General features: G+C 33.5%; 1 protein-coding gene across 10 annotated transcripts in view; it reads left to right on the forward strand.

The window, feature by feature from the left end:
* CCDC178 (coiled-coil domain containing 178) overlaps positions 1-20,315 on the forward strand; it is a 426,023-nt gene that overhangs the window by 140,531 nt on the left and 265,177 nt on the right. For all 10 annotated transcript variants that reach the window (XR_007412090.1, XR_007412089.1, XM_025429202.3 and 7 more), the window contains one exon: positions 15,990-16,173. Coding sequence is in view for 8 of the 10 variants with exons in the window: in XM_025429202.3 (XP_025284987.1) it covers positions 15,990-16,173 (184 nt within the window). In the remaining 2 variants the exon portion in view is untranslated. The remainder of the gene's footprint in view (positions 1-15,989; positions 16,174-20,315) is intronic.

Below are 20,315 nucleotides of genomic sequence, written 5' to 3' on the forward strand. Positions count from 1 at the left end.
CACAATGGTACATTTGGTACAATTGATGAGCCTACACTTACAGAACATAGTCACCCGAATTCCATAGTTTACATCAGGGTTAACTCTTAGTGTTTTACATTCTATAGGTTTGGACAAATGTATAATGACATATATCTACCATAATGGTATTATACAGCATATTTTCATTGCCCTGAAGTCCTCTGTATTGTCTACTCATTCCCTCATCCCTCCCATCCAAATTCTGAAAATCACTGATCTTTTTATTTATTTATTTTAAATTTTTATTTTATTTTATTTATTTATGATAGGCACACAGTGAGAGAGAGAGAGACAGAGAGACAGAGACACAGGCAAAGGGAGAAGCAGGCTCCATGCACTGGGAGCCCGACATGGGATTCGATTCCGGGTCTCCAGGATCGCGCCCTGGGCCAAAGGCAGGCACTAAACCGCTGCACCACCCAGGGATCCCCATCACTGATCTTTTTATTGTCTATATAGTTTTGCCTTTTCCAGAATGACATATAGTTGAAATCATATAATATGTAGCCTTTTCAATTGGATTCTTTTACTTACTAATATGCATTAAAATTCCTCCATGTCATTCATTTATTTTTATCATTGAATAATATCAATGATAAATTGATGTATGTAAATGTATGTAGATGTACCACAGTTTATTATCCATTTACCTACTGAAGATCATCTTGGTTGCTTCCAAGTTTTGGCAATTCTAAATAAAGCTGCTATAAATATTGGTGTGCAGATTTTATGTGGGCAAAAGTCAACTCCTTTTGTATGCTTTGGATAACAGGTCTTCACCAGATGTGTCTTTTACAAATATTTTCTCCCAGTCTGTGGCTTGTTTTCTCAATTTTTTGACCATGGGTTTTATAGAGCCAAAGGTTTTAATTTTAATAAAGTCTACCTTATCAATTATTTCTTTCATTTCTTTCTAACAGAAAAGAAATTCATACCCAAGCTCATCTAGTTTTTATCCTATGTTATTTCCAGGGATTTTATAGTTTGCATTTTACATTTAGGTCTGTGATCCATTTTGAATTAATTTTTGTGAAAGATATAAGGTCTCTGTCTAGCTTCATTTTTTTTTATGTAGATGTCCAGTTGTTCCAATGCTACTTGTTGAAAAGTTGATCTTTGCTGCACTGTCTTGCTTTTGCTTCTTTGTCAAAGATCATTTGACTATTTCTGTGGTTCTATTTCTGGGCTCTCTATTCCTTTGGATTGATATATTTGTCTGCTCTTTCACTGATAAATCCCACTATCTTAATTGCTATAGCTTTATAGTAAGTCTTGAAAAGAAATATAATTGCCAGGTGAAACTAACCTTACTTTTTAAGTGATTCATGATCATAAACAGCTCTATGCTATATTTAAACAAGAAAAAGATTAAATATTTATTAAACTGTGTAGTGCTGGCCAAAATATAGGTAGGTAGATAATTGAAACATTACTAGATATGAACAATAGTTAATAAGTAAGATTTAAATTTTTTTCTTTTGAGAAAGAGAGTGAGTGAGAGGGAGAGAGAGAATCTCAAGCAGGCTCCATGCCCAACCCAGAGCCCAATGTGGGACTTGATCTCATGACCCCGAGCCAAAACCAAGACCTGAATGGACAGAGTTCAGCTACATAGAACAACTTGGGTGAATCTTGTAATCATAGAGCTGAAAACAAGAGCTGAATGAACAGAATTCAGCTACATGGAACAACTTAGGTGAATCTTGTAATCATTATATTGAGCAAGAGAAGACATAGTGTACACAATATGATCCTGTTAAGAAACTGACAAATTTTCGTGATGGTGATAGACATCAGGATTGTAGCTCTTATTTGGTGGCAGTCACTGGGGAAGCTCACACAGGAGTTTCTGCTAAAAATGTTCAGTTTTTTCTGTCTCAATGAAGGCATTACTGGTATATTCACAGTGAAATGTAATATGCTGTATTCTTTGATTTGCACACTCTTCTTTATAAAAGTTCTGCTTCAATAAAATGTTATGCTTAAAAAACACATTAAATTAATAAAATGTTAATTCAGTCCAACAAAAAAATGCATTCAATAATTTATTAATCTATTATTGAATTCACATTACATGCATAAAATTTCTTTCTCTTTCTCTGTATATATATATAGGAAAGTTCCTACTTTCAGTGAACCCCCAAGGTAATAATTATTATAGAAGCTAAACTTTCTTAGCAGCCTAATAAGTATGATTAGAAACGCAGGAATGGCTTTAGCTAGCGGAAATTCTGGAGCTGCTGCTCATTTTAGGCAGTAGTGACTGATTACCTGTGATTTCTTTCCCCCACTCATTTCTGTGTTTTTAATAGAAGTACTCTGCCTTCTATAATGATCTCAGATTTATTTAATTACTTTTTCTCTTAGAAATAGGATAGCCTTGGTGATGTTTTACACGTAGAATAGAAAAAGATAAAATGTACACTTTTTGCATGGCTGCACACCCACTGCCTTATAAATGCTTGCAGGTAGGACCTGTCTATATTTTCCCCTATTATTGAATCCTGAAGGACTAATCTAGTCACTAATATAAAGATACATTGTTGATGTGCATTAAGTATTCGTTGAATGGCATTTTTGGTACAAAATATTCATTTGTTAGACACTGTCCATTATAAGAGATAGAGAAAATAATAAAAGTTCAGTTGTTTTTATTATTTCATGGTTAACATCAGCAATAGTTTCATATATCTTTATTTTTATAAATAAAGTGATTTATAATTTCATTTCATAATTTTGCAGTGATTTTATAATTTCATAATTATGTCCAATAGACTAATATTATAACTTTATGCTTATTACTAACTTTATAACCAAGGATTATACTTAAAGAAAATGTAGACCTAAAATTCAAATGTATGTTTATGAGTGTGTATGTGTTTGTGTATGTGTGTGTTTGTGTGTCCTGAACATTTGCTTTATATGAAATGCCGTTTTAGTGCTGGGGATATCATTTAAATTTATATTCTCCTAAATAGATAATAAACGTGTAAAATTATAAATTTTTAAAAATTCAGTCATATTTTTGAGAGGAAGAAAAAACTGGATAATGTGCTAGAGTGACAGAGCCAATGAGGAGTTGGGAGCTCTGCTTTACTAAGAATCTTTAGGAATACCCTCTCTAAGAAGGAAACATTTGAATTGAGACTTGAATGAAGGAGGCGTGCCAGCTTTGAGCTGATCCAGGGAAGAGCTTGCCAAATAGATGCAATGGAACATGCAAAAGTCCTGTGATGGAACCAGAATGGAGGCCAGTGATTCCGGAAAATTCTACATGGGTACTGTAATTTCAGGAGATAAATGTTGGCAAGGCAAACAGGGCCCAGATACTGCAAGCCCGTAAGTGGGCTGTGATAAAGGAGTATAGATGAAAAAATTGAATGCATTTAAAACATCTTACATTATATTTTAGCAAGAGCTGCTGAGCAGCTTAGTGAAAGATAGACTTTAGTGCATAAAGGAGGGATGACAACTTTTTTGGTAATCCAGAAAAATTAGAATAATGATCACATCGGTCAAGGTTTTTTTTTTCAATAAAAATGGTAATAGCTGATTTCACATATATTTTGGAAGAAGTGCCAACCAGAACTTTTGGTAGATGGAATATAAAATGTGAGGGGAAAAAATGATTAGGGTGTTTGCTGAGGTAACAAGGGCTTGAGGAAAGTATGAGGAGGATGTTGGAGAAGATATAATTATGTCTCTTTGGGCCATATTAAATTTCAGATTCTTATGAGCTCTTTAAATGGAAATGAAAAGTACCAATTAGATACATAAGTCTATAGCACAGAGATGAGGAAGACACACAGTTTGAGTCAAAAAATTAAGCAAAAGGACAGGATAAAATGTCTAAAAGAGTATGTGGATGAAACAGTAATGAGAATTTACATTTTCTGCAACACTGACAATAGAGAATATAAGAAACTTATAAGTGGAGCATAAATAGGATATATATTCTTTAAATGCCTTGTTGGGCATATGGGGAAGTAGAGGAAATCCTCAGGGGGCCAAAGCAAAGCAAACTGAACAATTACATTAAATTTTTAGTTGATACTTGGCTGTCCTGAAAATATGAATTGAAGAGTAATTTTGCTGATCTTGGTAAACAGGGTAATTAAATTTTTAGTGTCTTCAAATATAGGCCATGAGCTATAGATCTGTGCAAGTAAGGGAGCTGGATAACGTAAGTGCATTTGAATGGGTAGAGCAGAAAAGAAATATACCCAGAAGCAAAGGCGAAGACAAGAAACTATGTTTGCCTACACCTGGAAGTTGGGCAGGGAAAAACAAGTGAGAACAGTTTTTTTTTTTTCACAATTGTTTAATATTTCCATTTATGTGTACCATCTAGGTGACCTTTAAGACCCAATCTAGAAATTATCATTTTAAGAAATGATCTTACTTTGATAAATATTCTGTAGAGAAATAAGTTGGCAGGGGCTACACAAGATTTTCTCCAGTAAAGTAAGGCTTTTAAATATAAAATGTAAAACAATAGGGAAAAGTCCAACATGAATAAGAGCAGAAATAATCAGCAGTATATTTACCCCCCCAATAATTTCAAATGATCATATTGGAATAAATCTGCTAAAGTAAGTTTAAAATGTTTAAAGGGAACAAAAAAAACTATCAAAAACAGTTCAGGGAGGTTTAAAAAAGAGCTTATCAAAACTTGAAGCTTAAAACTGGAATCCATTTTGATTAAGGATTTTATTAATTAGATAGCATATGCTGCTGGGAGGGTAGCAGAAGAATCAGTGCACTTGGAAACATAAAGAAGAATGCAGAATGCAGCACAGGGAGCAAAGGAGACAAAATATGTGGAAGAAATATTAAGAATTATGGAGAACAGAATGAGAAAGGAGAAAATGGGAAAGAAATATTCAGAAAGACAACAACAGATAATAGTGCATAATTTTTAAAGCTTAAATCTTTAAATTCAGGCATTATAATAAATCCAAAGAAGATAAACTCAGAAAGAAAACTTTAATTTTCTTTATATTACTGGTTACTCATATTGGAAGGAAAAGTTGGAGACATGTATTTTATCAAACAAATGCATTCTACTGTGATAATATCTGCAAACCACTTTTCTGCCTCTTTACATTTAAGTGGTAAATGGTACTTCCTCTTTAAGGCTAATGCCTCTTTTTCTGCTCTTGGTCTTAATCCTTTTTGCCCTGTTCAGTATGTAGTTTTATTCTTATCACTTCTATTTCTGACATCTTCCTTCATTACTTTTTTCCTTCAGCCTATATTCATAATTAACCCTCTTCCAAACTAAAATGAAAGCCTTGCCCTCATTCTAGTTGTATTTTAGGCAATTGCATGGTATTTCTTTTACATTCCTATTAAAATTTTCACATAATTAGCAATATTTCCTAGATTATTAACAGTATTTGCTTGACTATTAATCACTCTTTGATATAAAATAGTCTGGCTTTTCAAACTCCCATGCTACCAAAATTTGTCTCACTGAAGTTAAAAACAAAAAACAAAAAACCATCTCCCTTTCTAAATCCACTGGATGCTTTTAGGGTTATTGCATGTTTTTCTTTTTTTCCTCCATATGAACCAAGCATTTGTGTCTGTGCCCTCTCTGATGGTATTCCTTTCTGAGATTCAGCATGTCACTCCCTTGGTTCTCCCTTTAACTCTGAAGCTGTTCTCTCTAGGAATGCTACAGGGGCTTGTTTATCTCTACTTGTCTCTAATAGGTTAGCTCAGGGTTCTAACAGCAGCCCATTTACATCCTTGGTCTCAATTACAGAAATTTTATCTACTCTCGTTATCTTAACATATGTCATATTTTTCTTTACTTTTTAATCTATATCCACATCTTTTATTTCTCCTGATAGTATCATTTTGACTATCTCCTCTCTCCTCCAACGTCACATCTTGACACCATTACCCACCAAGTTCCTTGTTTTAGGTATCATCCTTGTTTTAGGTATCATCCTCTATGACTCTCCACTATTTTTTTTTTAATTTATTCATGACTGACACACACAGAGAGAGGCAGAGACACAGGCAGAGGGAGAAGCAGGCTCCATGCAGGAAGCCCGACATGGGACTCGATCACGGGTCTCCAGGATCACACCCTGGGCTGAAGGCAGTGCTAAACCGCTGGGCCACCGGAGCTGCCCTAGGACTCTCCACTATTGCCAGCATCTTACCAACATCTTTAAGTCTGCCTTATAAATGGTGCTTTCCTTTCTGTCTGTTTTAATTACCAATTAAATAAATCATTGCTCTAATTGTTTCTTAATTGGAATACTAAAATAGGCATCCAACTGGTCTACCTTACACCAAGGTTGAGCCCTCAGATCCTGATATACAGCATTACCCTTGCAAATTATCTACAAAGGATGAAATGTTATTTATTTTCAGCATCTTAAAGTTTCAGAGTCTCCCTACCAACTATAGCATAAAGTCCAAGCTCCCAGACTGATGTATTAGACACTTTAATCTGTTAACCTATACAACTTCAGACTCTTCTTGTACCACTTTCCATGATTTCCATGTGCTAGCCTATAAAAAGCTAGTATAGCCAAACTTATATTGTTTTAAGCTTTAATCTTTTTTTGTAGTATTTATCTGATTGAAATTCCCCTCCTTTTCCTTCCCCTTCCTCCTTTGCCTCTTTTTCTGGCTTTTAAAAAAATACATGATTAATTGATCATTCATACAATAGATCAGACATTAACTTTTCCCAGGTACTTTCCCTGTTGGTAATTTATTTATTTTCCCCTGTCCCCCAAAACAAAGTGATATTAAGTGCTTCTTCTGTTTCCTCTATTGTTGTACTTATGATTGCACTGAGATCTGTTTTTGCATGTGTCTTTTATCCTTAATGAGAATATAAATTGGAAAGCTTAGTTTTAATTCATATCCCAATCGCCTAGCATAGCACTTGATATGCAGTCAATGTTCATAAGTATTCATTTAACTAACCTCCTCTGATTCCATACACTTTTCTCTCCGACTTGTCACATTATGTACAGTTACTGTTGGTTTGTTTATTTGTGTTTCCTCTTAGCTAAGCTTCTTGCCTTTAGGCATTGTGTGTGTTTGTGTCTTTGTGCTTGTTTGTGTTGTTCTCAGTAGGTGTTAAATAAATCACATAATGAACTAATGAAAGCTAAATATAAAAGTTATCCTTATTTCTTTCTTTTCGTTAGTATCCCTGTGCTCCTATTCTCTCTGTTGTATGCTTGTTCTGATGTCACCTGTGATGTCTCATTTTTCTCCAAAGTATTATTAATGGTTATTTACCTTTTTTATTTGTCTTTTTTTCTCTCGTCTTCCATTTCATTCAACCAGATGGCACTGTAATAAAGATCCATGCAGTTACATACTTATTAACAAAAACCAATTCATTAAATCATTTGTGTATGTTATTCAACATGTATAGTATAACATATATATTATTCTCAATGTATTTAAACCTAATCTTTATAGCATCTCTAATGGGAGGTATTATTAAGGAAATTTTACACATAAAGAAATTGTGTATGAAGCCACCCCCCCCCCATTACATAAAGGACAATCAGAATCTGATTGTGGGTATATCTAAATCCATAATTTATGTTTTTTTCTCAGAAATACTTTCTATCTCCACTGGCAAGTCTTAATTCCTATCTCTGACATGTTAGAGCAGACTATCAACATGACATTTACTACTTCAAAAAAAAAATTAAAAGCCTACTACTTTAATTCTCCACCTCTATCTGGCTATATCCATTGCTTTCTCAGAAGAGCTCTGTTTTTCTTACTCTTTACTTTTTTCCTTTTTATTCTCCCATTTACCTGAATCACCTTCCCCTTAATCCCAGCTTCTTTTTTCCATAAATCTAAAAATAATAACTTTTTAAGCAAATCACTGACACACATCTATTAAACACTCATGAAAATTCCCCAAATTTCGACTGATATATGCTAAGATTCCACTACTTGGAATTTCTCTGTTTGATTGCATTTCCAACTGCTACACTATTTGAATAAAGTACATAATTCAGTATATGATTATATATTGTATATTGTTCATATATAGTTCATTTTTAAAATGGCTACATTAAAAGATAGATGCCATATTTCTTAACAGACTTTGTTCATGACTGCATACAAATATTTGCAAGACCTTTTGGTGATAACAATGATATGTAACTTTTACCTTGTAGTACAATGTATAATTAGTAATTTTGTCTTTCAATAAGTAAGCATCTTTTATTAATGGACCTTTTACATTCGGGACATTTGACTTGAGCAAGAAACTTTACTTGATGGCTTATTCACATGATAGGCAGGCCTCAGGAGCTTAAGTCAAAGACAACTTGTTTAAGATGATTTGAAATTGATTAACTTGTATTTAGTTTGCTTGAAGTTAACTGTGTGGTAGGAATTTCTATATAGTAATTTCTTACTTTCAGCCTCTGTAAAATATTACTCCTAGTGCTGTACTGTACCTCAAGCAAGACAATGCCATTGTAACTGCAGTGATCCAAAGATGGGGTTGATAATCGAGGGAAATGAGCAAAAAAAGCTATTGAACATTATAAAGACATACTAGTATATTTTATGAAATGTGTTTATCAAGAGTTAACAGGATAGTGATTTATTTGTAGAGATAGCAATTAGAATATTATTGAAGTTGTTAAATAGCCTGGAATACTTAGAATGAATCCAGAGGGTACTGTGTTTTTCATACTCGCTTAGCTATATCTTACCAGCCTATTAATTTGAGTTACTTCAGAGGAGTATGGAATATGATTTTTTCAGCGTTTAACAGCACACATTTCAATGAATATTCTTAAACTATTTTGCTTTTATTTTATTTTTCACTGTTTCAGCTATTGAAAGAGAAAATGCTACATTCAAAAGCATTTGACTTTTAACTACTCACCAATATTTTAACCTACTTTAGACATTGATTTAAGGAATTAAAATATTACAAATAAATTGCTCTTCTTATTTCTATTCTCTGTCTTTCTCAGAGGCAATCAAAATCTGAATTTGGTCTGTATTCAGTAAATTCAAAAACTTAGATTCTCAATTTTTAGATCTTCACATTTCCAACAGTCATTTCTTCCAGCTCATACCAACCACCTTCTCTTACAATTTTACCCCTACATCTTATCATTGCATTAAGGGAGTTACTTCCTAGTTTCAATTTTTAGAATCCTGATCTCAATTTTAAGAATCCAGTCTCACAAAGCTGACACCTCTCTTTGCAGCTTACCTATTCTATTATTACCCTCACTCCAACAATTATTTGACACTTCAAGATGACCAGTCTATTATCCCTACTAATTTTTTATATCCCACCATCTTGTCCTAGTTAATATCAGACCAAAATAAGCATTCATTTAAATAACCTTCACATTTATTTTCTGTGACTTGAAAAGCTCTATCATTGAACTAAAGCAGGATCCAAACAGCTGAATGTGGCTAAAGTAAAACACAACAGTGTTAATCTTACCATGGGTGGATCCTGTTTTGGTGGGCCTGAAATGTTATATAATGTGAGGTCTCTTCATGAAGTATACAAGATTGTGAGTACCGGATTCCCACAACCAATTCAATGCCACTTTACAAGGATAAATTATGTTAAAAAAAAAAAAGAAAATATTCTTAATATATTTTTATTAAAATATCTAATTTTTCAAACCTTATAAAAAACGTGTGACCATGTGAAAACACTGTTAAAGATGCTCAAAGGACTTTACAAGGGGTTTGGTCAGTTAGAGGCCCTCATATTTAAGCTTCATTAGCACTGTGATAAATTTGCTGCTGAATTGAACTTGAATTCTATGACTACTAATCTCAGGTGACATCCACTACTACCAAAAAATTTTTGGATGATGCAGTTTTTCTGACAACTATTTCACATTTTATCACTCTCTCCATTCCTAATACCCACATCACCCCCTTTTTAAAGCTAATAATCTTCCCAGATAATTAATAGAGATCATAGGTGCAATCAAATGAAAATTATCTCTTTTTTTGCTAGCCTGTTTGCATCTTTCTGCATACTCTGTGTTCCCCTGTTAACTAACATCTAATAACAGGAGCAACTCTTACATAGGAGTTGCCATCACCCACACACTTGCCAAATGGATGTCATTTACCCTTTTTTAAAAGATTTTATTCATTTATTTGAGAAAGAAAGAGCATGATCTGGGAAAGGGGGCACAGAGGGAAAGAGAGCAGTGATCTCAAGATCTTGACATCATGACCTGAGCATAATACAGACACTTAACCAACTGAGTAACCCAGGCACCCCTATATGCCATTTACTCTTACACACTTGGGGCTTTGCAAGTACCATTCCTCTTTCCTGTGAGTTATTATTATTTCTCTCTAATAGCATATGAAAATTGCATAATATTGCTCATCTTAGAAGCAAACACAAGATAAAAATAGAGCCCTGAATCCCAGCTCTGCCCTTCTATTCTTTATAGCAAATCTTAAGTAAAGTGCCCATTCCGGTTTCCATGAACTCACTTCCGTTTTCTATTCAATCCATTCAAACAAGGATTTTCTCAAAGTATCATATTCTAGATCCAAAGTCATTTTTTCTTATTAATTTAAAAATACTTTATGATTTATTTAGATTTTAAAAATTATATATACTTAAAGTTTATATCATGATGATTTTATATACATAGCAAAATGATTACTATAGTCAAGCTAATTAACATACCATCTCTTCACATAGTTATCTTTGTGTGTGTCTCTGTGTGTTTGTGTGATGAAAGCACCTGCAATCTACTCTCTTAGCAAACTTCTAGTATTTTTAATGATCCTTCCGCAGGTTCACCTACGGAAACCTTGTTACGACTTTTACTAGCAAACTTCTAGTATTTAAGACAAGAGTAAACTCTGGTCATCTTGTGCCTTAAATCTCTAAACTTATCCAATCATTCGTTTGATTTTGCGTGATCATACATTTGATGGCATTGGATATCATTTATTCGTAAGTAATCTGTTTTTTTTTTCTCCCTGGGAACTTCAGAATTGTCTCTTCATATTTTGGAGTACTTAAATTTCACCATTCCATGCCTAGGGGTATGTGTGTTTCTCTGTGTAATACATCTAGTTTAACATTATGTAGGACTTTTCATTTTAATGACCCATGTTGATTTTCAGTACTGGAAATTTTTTGGATATGGTTTTATTACATACACCTCCTCTCTATTTAATTTTTTTCAGCTTAAGTATAATTGACAAAATTGTATATATGTGAAGTATAAAATATGATTATTTGACATACCTATACTTTGTGAAATAATTACTACCCATCAATCACCTTACATAGTTACTATTTGTTCTTTTGTGGTGAATATGCTTAAGGTCTATACTCTTAGAAAATTTCAAGTATGCAACACAATATAACTCTAGTTGCCATACTGTATAGTAGATCCTCCAAGATTATTCGTCTTATAACTGAAGGCTTACACCTTTAATCACTCTTCCATTCCTATCACCTCTCAGCCCTTGGTAACCACCATTCTACTCTCTGTTTTTATGAATTAGTTTTTTTTTAAAGATTTTATTTATTTATTCATGAGAGATGCACACAGTGAGAGAGAGAGAGAGAGAGGGAGGGAGGGAGGGAGGGGGGAAGGGAGGGAGAGAAGAACAGACACAGGCAGAGGGAGAAGCAGGCTCCATGCAGGGAGCCTGACGTGGGACTGGATCCCGGTTGTCCAGGATCACACTCTGGGCTGAAGGTGGCACCAAACCGCTGAGCCACCTGGGCTGCCCTATGAATTAGTTTTTATTGTTGTTTTAGATTTCACATATAAGTGAGATCATATAGCATTTGTCTTTCACTATCTAGCTTATGTGACTGGGCATACTGTCCTCTAGGTCCATCCATTTCATTGTTCCTCGTAACTGAATAATATTCCATATTTATATGGAATTTTCTTTATTTATATATCCATTGACAGACACTTAGGTTGTTTCCATATCTTGGCTATTATGAATAATGCTACAGTGAACATAGGAATGCAGATATCTCTTCAAGTAACTGATATTGTTTCTTTAGCTATATACACAGAAATGCAAATGTTGGATCATATGGCAGCTCTATTTTTAATTTTGTGAAGAACTCCTAGGTTGTTTCCATAATGAATGTACCAATTTATGATCCCATCAGCAGTATACAGGGATTCCCTTTTCTCCACATTCTTGCAAGAATTTGCTGTGTCTTTTTGATAAAAGCCATCCTAACTGATGAGAGGTGATATTTTTTGAGTTGCATTTCTTTGGTGATTAATGATGTTGAGCACCTTTCTCACATACTTTTTGGCCATCTTTATGTCTTTGGAAAATGTCTTTTCAGGTCCTTTGCCCATTCTTTAATTGAGTTATTTGGCTTTTACCTACCAAGTTATATAAATTACTTATATATTATGGATATTAACATCTTATCACATAAATGTTTTGAAATATATTGTCTCTCATTAAGTAGGTTGGCTTTTCAATTTATTTAGTTTTGTTTTTTGTTTCTGTTTGGTTTGGTTTGGTTTCTGCTTTATAGAAGCTTTTTAATTTGACATAGTTACCCTTGTTGATTTTTACTTTATTTCCTGTGCTGTGTTTCCTGTGTTTAATTCATTCCTGTGAAATGAATTAAGTATTTAATTACTTAAATAAATACTTAATTTATTATTAATTATTAAATGATAATTTATAAAAAATATATTAATATATTATTAATTAAGTATTTAAATCATTTCAATTTAATTTTTGTACATGGTATAAGATAGTGGTCTGGTTTCATTCTTTTGCATGTGACTATCCAGTTTTCCCAACACCATATATTGAAGAGATAATTCTTTCCCCATTGTGTGTTGCTGGCATCCTTGTCAAATGTTTTTTTAGGCTCTTCATTCTGTTTTATTGATATATGTGTCTGTTTTTTTTATGCTAGTACCATCCTGTTTCTTTGATTACTATAGCTTTATAATATTATGTGAAGTAAAGAAGTGTGATACCTCCAGCTTTGTTCTTTTTTTTCTAGATTGCTTTGGCTTTGGGGGGTCTTTTATGGCTTTGTGCAAATGTTAGGTTATTTTTTTTCTGTGTCTGTGAAAAATACCCCTGGAGTTTTGATAGAGATTCATTGAATATCTAGATTGCTTTGGATCATATAGACATTTTAAACATTTTTAATTGCTCCAATCCATAAACATAGGATATATTTCCACATCTTTGTCTTCCTTAATTTCTTTCATCGGTGTTTTATGTACAATGTCAGTCTATAGATCTTTCATATCCTTGGTTAAATTTATCTATGTATTATTTTTCATGCTATTGTAAGTGAGGTTGTTTTATTTTTTTCAGGTAGTTCATTGTTAGTATATATAAATACAACAGATATTTATATATTGATTTTGTATTCTGTAAATTTACTAAATTTATGTATTAATTCTAACAGTTTTTTGGTGGAGATTTTAGGGTTCTGTCTATATAAGATCATGTCATCTGCAAACAGAAAATTTTAATGATTCCTTTCTGATTTGGATATATTTTATTTCTTTTCTTGCTTAATTAAATGTCCTAAGATTTCCAGAACTGTGTTGCAAAGATATAGTAAGAGGGGGCGGGAACTTTGGCTTGTTCCTGATCTTAGAGGAAAAACCTTCATTTTTTTTAAATCTTTTTTTTAAATTTTTATTTATTTATGATAGTCACAGAGAGAGAGAGAGAGGCAGAGACACAGGCAGAGGGAGAAGCAGGCTCCATGCACCGGGAGCCCAACGTGGGATTCGATCCCGGGTCTCCAGGATCGCACCCTGGGCCAAAGGCAGGCGCCAAACTGCTGCGCCACCCAGGGATCCCAAAACCTTCATTTTTTTATGCTGAGTGTGTTGATATATCGGTGGGCTTGTCATACGTGGCCTTTATTATGTTGAAATACGGCCCCTTTATATACAATATTTTGAGAGTTTTTTCATCATAAATGGATGTTGAATTGTGGTTCTCCTTCTATTGAGATGATCATATTTTTATCCTTAATTCCACCAAAGTGGTGTATCACATTTACTGAATTGCATATTTGAACCATCCTAACACCCCAGGGATAAAGCCTATTTGATAATGGTGTATGATCCTATTCATTTGTTGTTGAATTCAGATTGCTAAGATTTTGTTGAAGATTTTTGCATCTATATTGATCAGGGATATTGGCCTGTAATATTCTTTTCTTGTAATGTCCTTGTCTGTCTTTGGTATCCAGGTAATGCTGGCCCCATAAATTGATTTTGGAAGTTTTCCCTCCTCCTAATTTTTTTGGAAGAGTTGAGAACAGTTGGCATTAATTCTTCTTTAAATGTTTGTAGAATTCACCAGTAAAGCCATCAGGTTGGGTCTTTTTTAATTAGGAGTTTTTGATCACTCACTCAGTTTTCTTATTCATTGGTGACCTTCAGATTGTTTATTTTCTCAGGATTCAGTCTTGGTAGATTATGTGTTTCTAGGAATGCATTTCTTCTGGGGTATCCAATTTGTTGGCATATAATTGTTTATAGTAGTTTCTTTGAACATTTGTATTCCTATGTTATCACTTGTAACATGGCCCTTTCATTTCTGATTTTATTTATTTGAGTTTCTTTCTCTATCTTTTTAATGTGTTTAAAAGTTTGTTGGTTTTTATATTTTTTTTAAACATGTTTTTCTGTTAGTAATCTTTTCTATGGCTTTTGGTTTATTGCACTTGTTTCTCCTCTGATTGTTATTTCTTTTCTTTTAACTTTGGGCTGAGTTTGTTCTTACTTTTTTAGTTCTTTGAAATGTAAAGTTAGAAGATTTGAGATCTTTTTTTCTTAACGTAGGCATTTATTATTAACTTCCCTTTTAGAACTGTTTTTGTATGTTGTGTTTCAATTTTTAAAAATGTCTTCTTTACTCATTGGTTGAGCTTTTGGTCTCTGAGTCTTTTCTTCCCAATGCTGTAGTTCCTAGCTTTGTATAAACCTATAGTTTTCATCAATAAGTTGGTTCTTTTGCCAACAAGTACAACTGACGTAAACCCCTGCTGTGATACAGTGAGCCTTACTTGAGTAACACCTCCGGTAGAATACCTTCAGTTAGTTTCTTGTTGATTCTGTACTTTTGCCTTGTTTCCTAGTTTTAATTTCTGTTCTATAGAGATGCCTACCTCATTTGTGAATATAACTATGTCTTATTTGTTTTTCTTCTTATCTTGTATGCCTCGGTGGTATGTATCTGAAAAAGATGATATCCAATCTAACATCTTACTTTTTTCCTCTATTAACTCTTTCTCCTTAGCTGTTGGTTTTCTTTTTTGAAAGTTTTCTTTTAGCTACTGGTTTTCTTTTGTTAAGTTTTGCTTCTGTCTCTCATGGACTGGATTTTTCTCATATTTAGTTATTCTTAAGGAGTAATGTTAAATAGGATTAGAAGGGATGGATTGATACAGAAGGGATGAATGCTCTGAAAGCTGAGCATTTGAGGGCCCCAAGCCTTTCTTTTTTGTTTTTTTAAGATTTTATTTATTTATTAATGAGAGACAGAGACAGAGACAGAGAAAAAGGCAGAGACACAGGCAGAGGGAGAAGCAGGCTCCATGCAGGGAGCCCAATGTGGGACTTGATCCGGGAAATCCAGGATCACACCCTGAGCCAAAGGCAGATGCTCAACCACTGAGCCATCAAGGTGTCCCCCCACCCCCCAAAAGCCTTTCTTATTGATACACCTATCCTTCTGCAATTGAGCAAAGCTTGACAATTAGGAGTAGCCAAGAGGAAAAGCAGGAAAATAAATGGAATTTTGGGTCATATTATTTGTATTCAAATTTTAGTTAAGAATCTGTTTGTTTATATTTTTGGCAACATAAAATATGACCTTGTTACTTTTTTGCTATTATTAAATGTATTTGCCTCTATATATGTTCTTTTTGAATAATCATATCAATCTTTTTGCTTTATTTTTTACAGTATAAGGAAAAAATCAGAATTGGAGTCTGAAATCCAATCTTTGATGAAACTAAGGTCAAAAAATGATGAATTTCTTAAACAGTTATACAAGGAAGCTTATCAGCTTGGTGCTGTTTTCCACCTAACCAAATTTAAAACAGAAGAATTAGAAGAGAAAATAGCAGAAGTGAGAAGAAAATTCAAGGTTTGCATCTCTCTCTGTGTTCTTCTTAGTTGTAAAAAAAATGGTAATTAACCTCAATTTTATTGATTTGTTGATGACAGTTTGATTTTAATTTAAGCCATAATGGTCTTTTAAAAATAAAAGACTCCTTCCATTAAATCTGAATAAAGTCATTTCTCTTCAGAGGCCCAGCATAACTAGAAGAGGAATGGGACTCAGTGTAACTAATCAACACTTAACGTCTGTTTTTTGCTATCACTGACCTTGAACTACCTGGTTAATGAGAAGAGTAGTGCTTGGTTTAAACTCGTCCTGAATATCTAATCTATAATAGTTCCTACCTATGATAGGAAGGATTGCTGGGAAGTGCCCTTGCACCCTTACTAATATAAGAAAAGGGATTACCTACATCAGGCCTGTAAATTACTGGATTCCTGAGTACCAAGCAATACTGAGTAGACCACAATGTTTCCGTAGACACAACTGTTCATAGGCCTTAAGTCTATTCCTAAGTGAGAAATAAAATGAATATCCACTCCTTGCCACTTGGCATAGACACTAACAAAATCAACTTCACATTACCATACATAAAGGACCACTTTACTAGGGCTACCTCTGTCTACCACACATCATACCCATACTCCCCCCTTCTTTGGCTTTTTCTCATTGGAAACTCATTATCATAAAATTATCTGTAAAATATAGAATCTATATTATGTGTTCAAGTCTTGTAACAGCACTTTATTCAGTGAAGACTTTCTCTTGTGCTTTCTAAATATAGAAATCTTTGATTCTCTTCCAATAAATGTTTCTATAACCGAGAGACTGGGATTTTGTTCCTGCATTGAATCCAGCTGTTTGATGGACTTATTGTACCTGTATCCCTTCCCATGGGTTATTTAGTGGGTCTCTTATATCATATATGTTCCAAAGTTAATATGAAATAGAAATTATGTGCAGTAAAAATTAACCTCAAAGTTATTTTCAATATATAAAATGTGTGATTATACATATGGTTTAACATCTATAATAACACTATAGATGTTTTTCATTAGTATGTGTTTCCCTCTGGCCAATAATTACGTTTTGTTTTGTTTTGTTTTGTTTTTTATCGAGGATATCAGTGAAGATATCAACCACTGATTCGGTCACTTAACAATGTGCCTTAATTTTTTCAAATGACAGGAAACCTTTGTTCATATATTTATCTCATAGCTGTCACAGTCTGCCTTCAATTCTTCACCTATATGGCTTCACTAGCCTGAGGCACTCATCTATTAAGAAGGATGTGTTGAATTATTTATTTTTTCTAAGGTTTTCTGATGCCCTAATATACAATTTATAGGTTGAGTGCAATTTTGATGTAACTCCACTGTACTTGCATTGCCAACCTAAGACAAAATATAAGTGTCCCTCTGGTTTTATTCAAGCAAAATTGAAGAAACTGTTAATCAGGTCCTTTCCCTACCCAGTAGCAGCTGACACACAGCTAGAAAGAAGCAACAGAAAGAAACTACACATTTTAGGAAATAATTCCCCATTGCTAAACACTTCCACTGAGCTGAATGTATAGGGCATTAAATTTCTTTGATATACACATGTTTATCTATGTCAGAGTGATCATGAATTAAAAATAAATTTCTAGATAGTCCTTAGATAATTCAGGTCTGGAGTAATGCAGGTTTGTAGTTTTGTTTTTTAATGACTCCAATGTCTTTCATTGACTAAGTGACACAAATCTATATAATTTTCTGACTCTTGGCATCATGTTTTTCTTGCAGATAACTTTGTATATTTGTTGATTCTGACCTGACATTAGTCCTTAATTTATATCTTCTAGAAATTATAGCATTAGCACCTCTGAGCTAGCTTTGAGAAAGAACCTTTTGAAACCTTAGAAGTAGAAGTTCTGAATTATGTTTCCTCAAACTAATGCACCTGTCCAATGCCTAGTAAGATTTCGGCAGTCATAGACTAAAAGCAACCCTGAACAATCAAGGTATTTAGCAATTTCCAGATTCTTCCAGCTATTACAGATGACTTGTCCCAGTTTTTTCATACCTTCAATCCCAATAGCTGGCCTATTCAGAAAAGACATGATTAGCCAAGTCCCAGTCTAAAATTATCCACAGTAATGAGAAATAAATCAATAAAAGGGTAATATGTATTCAATTATGGTATTGATGGAATGAACAGAAAATCATTCAGGGTTGTCTGAAGAATTTAATATTGTAACAAGAAAAATCTTGAAAGCTTTTATCAGATAGTATGTACTTCTCAACATTTAAATAGAAGGCTTTTGTGCAAGCTACAGGAATTTGGAGGGTTTTTTATTTGAACATACTGGAATTTTGATGGAAAAGATAAACATCAGGCCACTCTGGTTGTAGGTTAAAATCATAGTACTAAAACTAAGTGGAACTTAGTAGAAAAGAAGAAAGGAAGTAGAAAGGAAGATAGTTTTCTGAAAGCCTATTACAGGCTAGACTATACATGTTAATTCAGTGTTCGTAATACTGTGAAGATGTTATTAGTGTGTTCATTTTGGGATGAAATGGTTTGCTTAAAGTAGCATAGCTTTTAGGTAGCTGTGTAGAATTTGGGGACAAGGTTTTCTGATGCTGATGTTGATATAAACTGGTGAGTCAGACACTAAGTAGACATATACTCCAACCAAAAAGATTCATTCAGGCTCAGAATTTCAAAATAACCATATTTGAGATCACCTTTTAGATTTTATTTTTAAAGGGAATTACTAGGATCACAGCAACAATGAGAGAAGGAACAGTGATTTCCCATTTACCCCTTGCCTTCACACATGCTTATAGCCTCTGCCATTATCAACATCCCCCACTAGGGTGGGACATATTTTTTTTTTACCAATAATGAACCTATATTGGATCATCATAATTATCGATATTTATAGTTTATATCACAGTTCACTCTTGGTGTTGCTGTGTACATGCCTAGATTCTGAACACATATATAGGAATATGTATCCATTATAGTAGTATCATACAGAATATTTTCACTGCTCTAAAAATCCTCAATGCCATACCTGTTCATCCCTTCTCCCACTGATGGTAGCTATGGCAACCACTGATATTTTACTATCTCCATAGTTTTGCCTTTTCCAAAATATATATGGTTGAAATATACAGTATGTAGCCTTTACAGATTAGATTCTTTCACTTACTAATATGCATTCAAGTTTCCTTTATGTCTTTTCATGGCTTGATAACTCATTTCTTTTTAGCACTGAATAATATTCTATATCTGAATTACCATAGTTTGTTATGCATTCACCTACTGAAGAGCATTTTGGTTGCTTCTAAGTTTTTGCAGTTATAAATAAAGTGTAACTTTAACTTTTAACTTTATAACTTTTGGCACTCTAAGTATCCATTACAGGTTTTTATGTGGACATAAGTTTTCATCTCCATTGTATATGAATGAAGGAACATGATTACTGGATCTTAAAATTAGTATATATTTAGTTTTGTAAGAAACTGCCAAAGTGCCTTACAAAGTGATTTACCATTATGCATTTCTACCAGCAATGCATGAGAGTTTCTGTTATTCCAAATCCTTGCCAATGGTTGATATAGTCAGTGATCAAGATTTTGGCCATTGTAATAGCCATGTAGTAATAACTCTTTGTTTTTAGTTTACATTTCCTTGATGACATATATCTTTTCGTATGCTTATTTGCCATTGTTTGTCTTTGGTGATTTGTGTGTTAAAGTCTTTTGCCACCTCTCCCCTTTTTTTACTTATTCCCAACACACAACATGGGGCTTGAACTCAGGGCTCCAAGATCAAGAGTCCCATGTTCTACTGAGTCAAGCCAGGTAGGTGACCCAATGTCTTTGACCCCCTTTTTAATCAGATTTTTTCTTACTGTTGAGTTTTCAGAGTACATTGTATATTTTGGAGAACAGGTCTTTCCTAGATTTGTCTTTTGCAAATATTTACTACTAGTTTGTGATCACTGCTTTCATTTCTTTTCATTTCTGATATTAGTAACTTGTGTCCTCTCTCTTTTTTCTTAGTTTGTCTGGCTTCAGGCTCATCAATTTTATTGATATTTTCAAAGAAAAGATTTTCTTTTCACATTTTTAACTGATTTTTTTCTGTGATTTTGTTTCTAATTTCATTGATTT

This window comes from Canis lupus, chromosome 7 (assembly GCF_003254725.2).
Source record: "Canis lupus dingo isolate Sandy chromosome 7, ASM325472v2, whole genome shotgun sequence".
Taxonomy (NCBI): domain Eukaryota; kingdom Metazoa; phylum Chordata; class Mammalia; order Carnivora; family Canidae; genus Canis; species Canis lupus.